General features: G+C 53.2%; 1 protein-coding gene across 1 annotated transcript; it reads left to right on the top strand.

Moving 5' to 3' along the window:
• The first annotated feature begins 828 nt into the window (after nt 1-828).
• Nucleotides 829-8,630, top strand: UBE2D4 (ubiquitin conjugating enzyme E2 D4 (putative)). The gene is made up of 4 exons (XM_032470879.1): nt 829-907; nt 1,101-1,246; nt 2,633-2,692; nt 5,957-8,630. Exons 1-4 carry the CDS (start codon nt 870-872, stop codon nt 6,172-6,174), a joined length of 462 nt encoding a protein of 153 aa, XP_032326770.1. The 5' UTR covers nt 829-869; the 3' UTR covers nt 6,175-8,630.
• Nucleotides 8,631-9,391: the final 761 nt, after the last annotated feature.

The raw sequence follows: 9,391 nt of genomic DNA, 5'->3' as shown, positions 1-9,391 counted from the left end.
CCACCCCCATCGTGGATGCATGAGGCAGAATTCCCTATAGAATGACAGACACCCCCCCCACCAAATGCTCTCAGCAGCCCTCTCAGGTGGGCAGAGAGACGCTTTCCACAAAGACTGGAGTCAACTCTGATGGAAGCCTTGGAGGTAAGTCAGTGGCCAGTCTTACTGAGTGGACTGGAGCCTTTCCAGGGATGGACAGAGCAACGCAAGAAGCCTCAGACACCAGAGAGGGCAGCAGAAGTGATGTGTAACAAGAGAAGCCTCTCACCCACCAACGACGGCACCTGGCCTGACCACCAGAGGTGGGGACCTGGGAGGGGAGGACGAGAGGGGCTGGTCTTGGCTGTGTCACCTCGTCCCTGGAGCACAGGGCGCTGCCTGGGGAGACGTGGGAGGGGACACAGATGGAGAGTGGCTGCGTTGAAGCCCCAGGGCCACAGGCACTGACTGGCTCCTGAAAAAGCGCCTTTGGAGAGGACTTCAGCGTGACCCAAGCAGAACCAGGGAGAAGAGAGGTTTATAAAATGACGTGGGAAGTGGCTACAGCCCACCGAAGGCGGAGCTCTATGCAGAGAAGACCCAGCTGTCGTTCACTGGCACCTGAGTAGTAAAGAATTCAATCTTGTCCATAGCAGACCTGCTGTTTGTCCCCAGCCCGTGGGAGGTGGCCTCTAGGCTGGCCTGCCTGATGGGGCCATCTGTTTACCCAAACGCTTTGACTCACATTGGCACTGTGATTGTGGGTGGAGGCTGGCCGCGCTAGAGGGACCAGCCACGTGGTTTGAGGTCAGGGCTGTGGGTCATGCCTGAAGGAGCTGGAGACTGAGACCAACCACGCGGGGAGTCTATTAGCCAGCCCTGCTGATGTGATGAAGCCCCAGGAAAATCTCCGCCCGCTGAGCCTGGGGTGGGGATCCCTGCAGCCAGCCCTCTGCGTGCTCAGGACCCCCACCCCCACCCCGCCCCTGAACTTGCGCTTGGCGTCAGCAGCGAGGGAAGGCTCGTGTGGACGGTGCCTTCTGCGCAGAGCAGCCCCTTCTTGGTGGAGACGCGTGTTTGCTGGGCAGGCTCTTCCATCCCGTCTCGCTCGTGTCTTGCAGGGGTCCACGGGCAGGCCACCGTCATGACGGGCGCACCCTCGCTTTGCTGTTGAGCAAAGTGCTAACCTGCTTTCCCCGTCTCGCTCCTGCAGAGCGGCAGTCCTCACCAAGGAGGGGTTTCTCCCTGACCACCCGCTTCCCTACAGGTGAGGACAGGGGATGGGGACAGCGTGTGGTGACGTCTCTGGTGCAGACAGCTGCACGTGGGGGCTTCTCCCAAGGGCCCTCACCCACCTCCCGGAGGACAGCCTCCCAGGAGTTAAACTCTGGACTTTCAGAATCAATTCCTGTTGTGAGCAAGGGCCAGGCATGGTGAGCGCTCCTTGTGAGGTGGCTGAGTGGGGACGTGTCCCAGGCTTCCGTTCCCTTCTCTGCAATCCCTTTCAGTCTAGAACAGGGCTTCTAGGGCCCTGCCCCAGGGACACTGGGGGTGTTAAAACCTGAGGTGGGAGCGACGTGCCTGGAGACCAGGAATGCTGCTCGGCACCCTGAGTGGCACGGGATGGCCCTCCATGTCCGTAGGTGGAGACGCACTGGTCTAGGACCCTGGCACCTTCCTGCACCCAGAGTAGTCCTGTCCCTGTGACACTCACAGTCCTGTGGGGGAGATGCTGAGTGTCAGCGCTGGTCGGTGCTGAGGGGAAGCACAGAGCAGGAAACTGGGACAGGACAGTGGGGGCGGGTGGCAGGGGCATCACCCTGAGCATGGGGGCTGGGGTCACAGGGAACTGGGGAGCAAGTCCGTGTTTGGGGGTTGGGAGGAGGCCAGAGGGCTGGCCCATGGCACGGGGGTCGACTGCTCTGCCGTGATGAGGCGGAGAGGCTGGCTGGGGGCAGGTGCACGGGGGTGGGGAGGAGAGGCAGGCTCCGGGGTGTTCCAAGGGGGGGCCAGCAGGACACGCTGCCGGTCAGATGCGGTCACACAGCAGTGGTGTGTGTGTGAGTCACGTCACTTCTAACATATTTTTCTGATTGAAAAACAGATAAAATTGATTGCTTTAAAATTAGAACGCTTGGAGAACTAACTAACATGCCGGGGGGAATCAGTCTCCTTGTAAACCTACCCCCGGAGAAGACCCCCAGACAGCTGACAGCCCCAGTATGCATTTCTCTGGGGTCTTTTCCTTCATACACCAATATATACTTTTATTTCCATTTTTTAAATAAAATGGTCAGTTCCGGTTATGAATGAGGAAACAGGCTTTGAGCCAGCACATCATTTCCTGAAAATGGCACGGCTCGCCGCAGAGGGTGGGACTTGAACCCAGAGGTGTCAGCCTATTTTTTTTTAATTTCTTGTTTTGAATGAATTTTAGACTTAGAGAAAAGTTACAAAAATAATACAGAGTTTCTACATGTCCCTTGTCCAACTTTCCCTGAAGTCAACATCAGAACAGTTGGCAAATCCAGGAGATGAGCGCTGGCCACGATGCTCTGAACGAAGCTGCCAGCCTTACTTTCTCACCAGTTTTCACTGCTGTCTCCCTTCTGTTCCGGGACCCCAGCGGCACTGACTGTCCTGCCTCTTCCAGCTCCAGTCTGTAACACGCCTCCGTGTCCCTGGTCTTCCACACCCGTGATGCTCTCAAGAGGTAAACTGTCAACGGTCCCGCATTTGGGGACGTGTTTTCTCAGGCTTGAACTAAGCTTTTGCATCTTGGCAAGACTTGGGCAGAAGTCCTATCTCAGGGTTTGCGACGTGTCTTACTGCCCTGAGGTTGGCCTCGATGGCTTAGTTTGAATCCGACCCTTAACCCCTGTGTCCACATTGTATCTGAGCTGCAGGGAGAAGCCTCTCTGGGCTTCCCAGCTACAGCTGTTCCCAGGCTTTGCCCCCTGAGGCCACTCATGCCTCAGTTTTTGTTTTTTAACATTTTTTTATTGAGTTATAGTCATTTTACAATGTTGGGTCAAATTCCAGCGTAGAGCACAATTTTTCAGTTCTACATGAACATACATATATTCATTGTCACATAATTTTTTCACCGTGAGCCACCACAAGATCTTGTATATATTTCCCTGGGCTCTACAGGATAATCTTGTTTATCTATTTTATATACACCTCTACAAATTTCAAACTCCCCGTCTGTCCCTTCCCACCCCCCGCCCCCTTGGCAACCACAAGTCTGTACTCTATGTCTGCAGGGGAGACTGGGGTGTGATGCACAGAGAGGGAGATGCTGAGATAACTGCGGAATTTGAGTTCCCTGCTGTTCCAGGGGGGTTGGTGGAAAAAGTGTGTTTCATGGTCTCGAATCTACCCACCCCTCCCCTTTCCCTGTTGAGGGATGTTGCTGTATCTTAAAAAGCAGTGCTTTTCCATCTTGTCTCCTTCATTAGCTCATAAGCTGCTGAAGATCTTTCCTGAAATAACAGATAGGATGTCATCCTGTATGTCTGTTGGGCATTTTCAGGATCCCCAATTGCCCAAGTGTTGCCAGTAGATGCAACCGGTGTTCCAGGTTCTTGTCCCGTCCCAGAAAGAATTCAGAGACAAGACATAGTGGTTAAAAAAAGTAAGGTGAGGATTTATTAAAGGATGGATAGGACGCTCTCAAGGGGGGAGCGGGCAGACTCAGGTGAGCAGCTGCCCCGAGTTTCTTTGGCAAGTTAATTACGCAGGGTGTAAAAATGAATGGGCAGAATATTCATTGAGGAGGGAAGGGTTTGGGGTCGTATTTCCTGATTATCACCCCAGCTCCACCTTCCCGACGGGAGGACGGATTTTTGTCCTTATTTAGTCTGGATCAGAAGTGTCCCGGCATCGGTGCATGATGGGGGTTTCTGATCTGCAAGGCTAATTTTATTGAAATGAGGGCAGAATGAGCAAAATGTTACATTTGGACACTGGAAATTCCTGCCTTTTCTCCTTTCTTTGCTGGTCTCCAGGCCAAAAGCTGTGATCCCTTATTAGCCCAGAGGTTCCTGCTTTTCTTTCTCTGCCCAGGGACCCCTGGTGCTCACATGATGTGTGGTTTCCTGCATTTGGCCTGTGCCCCTCCTTTCTGCCCAGTTCCTGCCATGTGGCCTGCGTCCCCCTTTCTCTGCTCATCTCTAGCCATCTGCCTGCTCTGACAGAATGGCCCAGCGGTCACTTCTGCCTTGCTTGGCTCATTTTCCAGACAGATCCTGTCTAGAACGTCCCTCTGGTCGGTCTGACTTGAGGTCTCCCATCTCTGCAGGTTGCCTTCACAACCAAACTTTATCACCCCAACATCAGCAGCGGCAGCAGCATCTGCCTTGACAGCCTGGGGTCCCAGTGGTCCCCAGCACTGGCAGTGTGAGCTCGGCTCTGACATGGCCCTCTACCCCCACGCTCCCGGGAGGAAAGGCAGGCAGGCTCGCGGAGAGCAGGCAGCTTCCCACAGCCCGCAGTCACAGCCTGTCAGGGAAGACTCCAAGGTGACACTCTCCCTGCCCCCAGCGCATCCCCATGGGTCAGTTGCCGTGGGATGCTCCAGCCAGACTGTCACGTGGGTGCAGGAAGAAAACATTGACCCTATTTATACTTCTTATCTAGAAATAAGAAAGGCAAATACTCTATTACCTTCTCTGTCCCCTCTTTTATTCTTCCATCCGGTGCGGATTGTGAGCGGCCCTGAAGGGACAAGACACAGGGCTTGCTTCCGGAGCCTTGCAGGTCATGGGGGACCCCTCCCTCCCCCCGAGCAGTGCTCTGAGCTCCGTCTCTGGATGAGGCTGAAGAAACCAGTCTAAACTGGGCTTAAAGAATGACGATACTCATTCCCAGCTGAGATGGGCTGAACACGGTTGTGTGTACACTGGGCCTCGAGTGTAGACGGTGTGGGTATCCTGTCAGTGGAGTGGGTGGGCAGCAACCCCAGAGAAACAGGGTCCCAGAGCCCAAGAAACAAGCAGAGTGGAGGGCGAGGCCTCAGGGAGCAGACAGGGGCCACGAGGCACCAGGCAGGTGCAGATCCCCGGGGAGGCAGAGCTGTGTCCCCCACGCACGCACCCCGGAGCCAACTCTGCACCCAGGCGCCTGCCCCTCTCTGAGCTGAGCCCTGCTGCCCGCCCCAGCCCGGGAGAAGGGCTACCGGGAGTGGCTGCTGCAGCCTTCCGGCTTCAACGTGCCTTTGAGGACACTCCCCAAGCCCAAAAAGGGAGAGGAAACCCCAGTGGCAGGGAGTGGCACTCGAGTGGGAACAAAGGAGGGCACCAGCCCTCACATGACACGGCCTCCAAGCTCAAATGTCTTTACAAAGACAAACCATCCATCCCATCCGTAGCTCCCCTGCGTGGGACTGTGGTCGGGCCTTGGAATCATGGAAGCAAGCGTAACACTTGTTTGGGGTCGTACAGAGGGTCCAGGGCAAAGCCAGGAATGAATGACATATCTGCGTATCTGCCTGGGTCCCCAAGTCCCAGCAGCACGGCTGCCCCGGCAGGGGGGTCCTCGCAGGTCCAGAGCAGGACTGAGACGGGGCAGGGCAGCCCTGTGTGCATTCAGTTGAGAATCTTGCTTTTACCCATTTCCTGGGATTTCCAAGTCTGTGACCTTGGACAGGTCACCAGAATGTTCGGAGTTCCATTTTATTTCATAGTAAGCAGGGCCCCTGGGACCAAATGACAAAGGCCCATGGCGTGGAGACAGCGCTTTGCAAGAGCAGGGAGTCGGTGCCCCGGAGCACAGGGGCCTGGGCCTGGCCCAGGATAAAATCGCCATCCGGCTGGTAGATGTGCAAAGCGACCACGTTCATGACTATCGGGGCCTCAGAATAATGTACATGGGATGTTGAAAGGAATACAGTTGTCCTGTAAACAGAGAATTCAAAGTGAGGGGGGCGCTCACTGCCTTGTGGCTGCAGCTGACCCACCTTTTCTTTTCTTCCCAGCTCTCTTAACCATCCGTTTCCTGCTCTGCGACCCCAACCCTGACCATCCTCTGGTGCCGGAGATAGCCCACACTTACGAGGCCAACAGAGAGAAATGTGCATCCTCTTCAGATTGCCTTTGGGCCTTAGCTGCCCCCAGCAGCTCCCAGCAGTATCCAGCCCTGGGCTGGCGCTTCCAGGCTAACCAGGGTCCCGTGGGCATCTTCTTGCCTGGCTGAGCCCGTGCAGTGGGTGTGCCCTCAGCTCGGACCCCTGACTCTCTCATTAGCATACCCTTTGAGGATCTGAGGACGGAGAAGGAGTTAGAAGCAGTCCACCCTCCTGGACCTTAAAAGATCCTCGCCAACCCTGCCCTCAAGGCCAACAAAGTCAGTGGTCAGCCAAGAACGGACGCAGAAGACTCTGACAGCAAGGAACTTCTGGATTAAATTATATGATTTATAGCACAAGATAAAGGGGTGTCTGCCCGGATGTGCCCAGGGTGAGGCCAAGGCCAGTTGATGCGGGAAACACTGCTGGGGTCAGTTTGCCGGTCGAGGCCGAGGGGTGGGCAGCGTGTCGCTGCTTTACTGACAGACCCTCACTGCCGAGTCTCTGGTTAAACACTGGTCGCCAGACTCAGGATCGTAGAATTCTCACCCATTTGGCCACACACAGCCGTGTGCACTGCAGCCTGGAGGGGCTGACTCTGGTCGGTGAAGCTGATACAGGGCAGGACTCCCCACCGTGTGACAGCCTCTGAGCGCTGATGGCTCCGTGATGAAGGGCCCTGCGTGGCAGGGGCCCGGGCACCCGGAGTGGCCCGGGAGCGGCTCTGGCACAGGGGTGGGGCGGGGGGAAAATCACTGGCTTCTAAAGGAACATCTCCAGTGAGTCTGTTAGTTTATTTAATAACTTCTCTTCTGTCCAAAGAGATTAGAATGGAATATGGTTTTTCCAACTCATATATTTCTTGAAACCTTTGTAGATTTCAGTATTTCCTCATCTGAGTTTTCCTGCATGACAGCAAAGTGATTTTTCAATGGACTAGATTTTAATCTGTATTTATGAATTTCAGCATTTATGGTGATGTATTTCAGATGTCCCAAAAGTGTTTTGTTTCATTGCCTCCCGTCTACAAATCTCTCTTCCAGCGTCATGGCACCAGACGTCATCACAACCATGAGGAAAAAAGGCACAGACTCTCAGTGGGCACCAGACCTGCCCCATGGCTGCCCCGGGGGGCACTGACTCAGTCTGGTGGCCATGCTCCTGGAGTCTGCGTGCTGGACAGCCGGGGGCTATTCCAAGCTGACCTCCAAGCTCTCTCTTCCTGATCCTCATGGATCCATGTTGCAGGGCAAGAGAGAGGCAGGGAGGAGGTGTGCTGCACTGTTCAATCTTCCACAGCAGGGAGTTAAGAAGAGCCATCAGGACTCAGCACGTGAATGACGTGTTTCTGCTCCAGGCAGCCTTCACTTCACTTACCCATCTTAGTTATTTGACCAGAAGCAGCTGCATTCTACGTTCTGTCCTCTACTCCACATTGAAAGGAAGCAGCCGTCCTGAATGAGGGTGTCACCCCCTCTGCTTTTTCCTTCCAGGTACAACAGATGAGCAAGAGAGTGGACCCAGAAATACACTGTGTAAGTGCCTCGGTGGTTTTCCGGGAGACCTTGTCCATGAGAAGCCAGCCGTGAAACTGAGCTGGTGCACACAGCGGCATCTCTTCGGCAAACAAATGTTGGTTGCCCCGCTGTCTCCAGCCACGGCATGTTGGTACCACTCTCAGCCACCGTGGTTTTGATAGTGTCATGTCTTTGATGCTAGAACAGTAGTCACTGTTATGATCCACAGCCTTGCTGGCTCTAGGGGAATCGGTCCCTCCACCCCGACTCACTGCTCACCCCTTGGGGGCACCTGTGTGCCTCCCGTGCTCAGCCTCACCCAGGCAGCATCACTTGCCATGGCCACACGGGGGCCGCAGCCTGGGCCCTTACCACCTGCACTTTGTTTTTAGAACTCAAGCCAGCCTGGGTGCCCAGGGCGGGGCAGGCAGGCTTCCCTGTCATCCCATCTGCCACAAACCACGTCCCGAGGAGTCTCAGCTCGTCCCAGGAGGCTCCTGGGAATTGGGCACAGTGTCACTGCGAAGTGGAGGGCTCGCTCCACAGCTGCCACCAGCCTTCCTCTGCAGAGCCACCCGCTGGCACTCTCCCTTCACGCCAAGAAGCAGCAAACAGAATGTCAGGATATAAAGCACATAACACGCCAGGAGAGATGGCTGTGCTTTGAGACACAAGAGCAAAATTATGAAACCTGGAAAGATTTGGGTCATGCTTTTCCATGTGATAAGGTTTTGCAACATCCCTGCCTCCTCCCGCTCAGCAGTTACACGGAGTCCAAGTGTGAGCCATTCACCAACCAGAATGCAGGGAGAGAGAAGGACTTATAAATGTAAATAAAAATGCAGTTTCACTCATAACCCTACATGATAACTGAAATTGAAGTCTACTTTCTTTTTACAAAGGCAGAACAGAAGATATGGAAGCTTTTAACAGGCTCTTCAGAGCCTTGAATTGAAAATAGCCTGTTGGGATGACTGGATAAAGAAGATGTGGTATATTTATACAATGGAATACTACTCAGCCATAAAAATGACAACATAATGCCATTTGTAGCAACATGGATGTCCCTGGAGTATGTCATTCTTAGTGAAGTAAGCCAGAAAGAGAAACAAAACACTATATGAGATCACTCATGTGGAACCTAAAAAAAAGAAAGAAAGAAAGAAGGAAGGAAGGAAAGAAAGAAAGAAAGAAAGAAAGAAAGAAAGAAAGAAAGAAAGAAAGAAAGAAAGAAAGAAAGGGACAAATGAACATAAATACAAAACAGAAACAGACTCAGACATAGAATATAAACTTGTGGTTGCCAGTGGGGAGGGGTGGGAAGGGACAGACTAGGAGTTTGAGATTTGTAGCTACTGACAGGTGTATATAGAATAGACAAACAAGATTATACTGTGCAGCACAGGGAAATATATACAAGATCTTGTGGTGGCTCACAGTGAAAAAGAATGTGACAATCAATGTATGTATGTTCATATATAACTGAAAAATTGTGCTCTACACTGGAATTTGACACAACATTGTAAACTGACTATAACTCAATAAAAATATGTATATAGCCGGTCGGGTAGCTGGCCTCCACTCTTAGGGTTCTGACGCAACACATTTTAAGGGCTGCCTTTAGAGTTTGGAGGTGAGCTAGGAGAAGGGCGGGAAAGGAGTTATTCTAATTAAACCTCCAAAGAGGGAGGAAAATTGAGGGGCTTCAAATCTCTAAAGTCAGATTTGGTCTGATCTTTTCTGAGTGGGTTTACAAAACGGGTCCACTCCCGAGACAGCCATAAACGTAGTGTTTGGGTGAGTCGGAGCCAGGGATGGAGAAACAGTA

Source organism: Camelus ferus, chromosome 31, assembly GCF_009834535.1.
Source record: "Camelus ferus isolate YT-003-E chromosome 31, BCGSAC_Cfer_1.0, whole genome shotgun sequence".
NCBI lineage: Eukaryota > Metazoa > Chordata > Mammalia > Artiodactyla > Camelidae > Camelus > Camelus ferus.
Note: the sequence above shows the minus strand (reverse complement) of the source record. Positions and strands in the feature narration are given on the sequence as shown.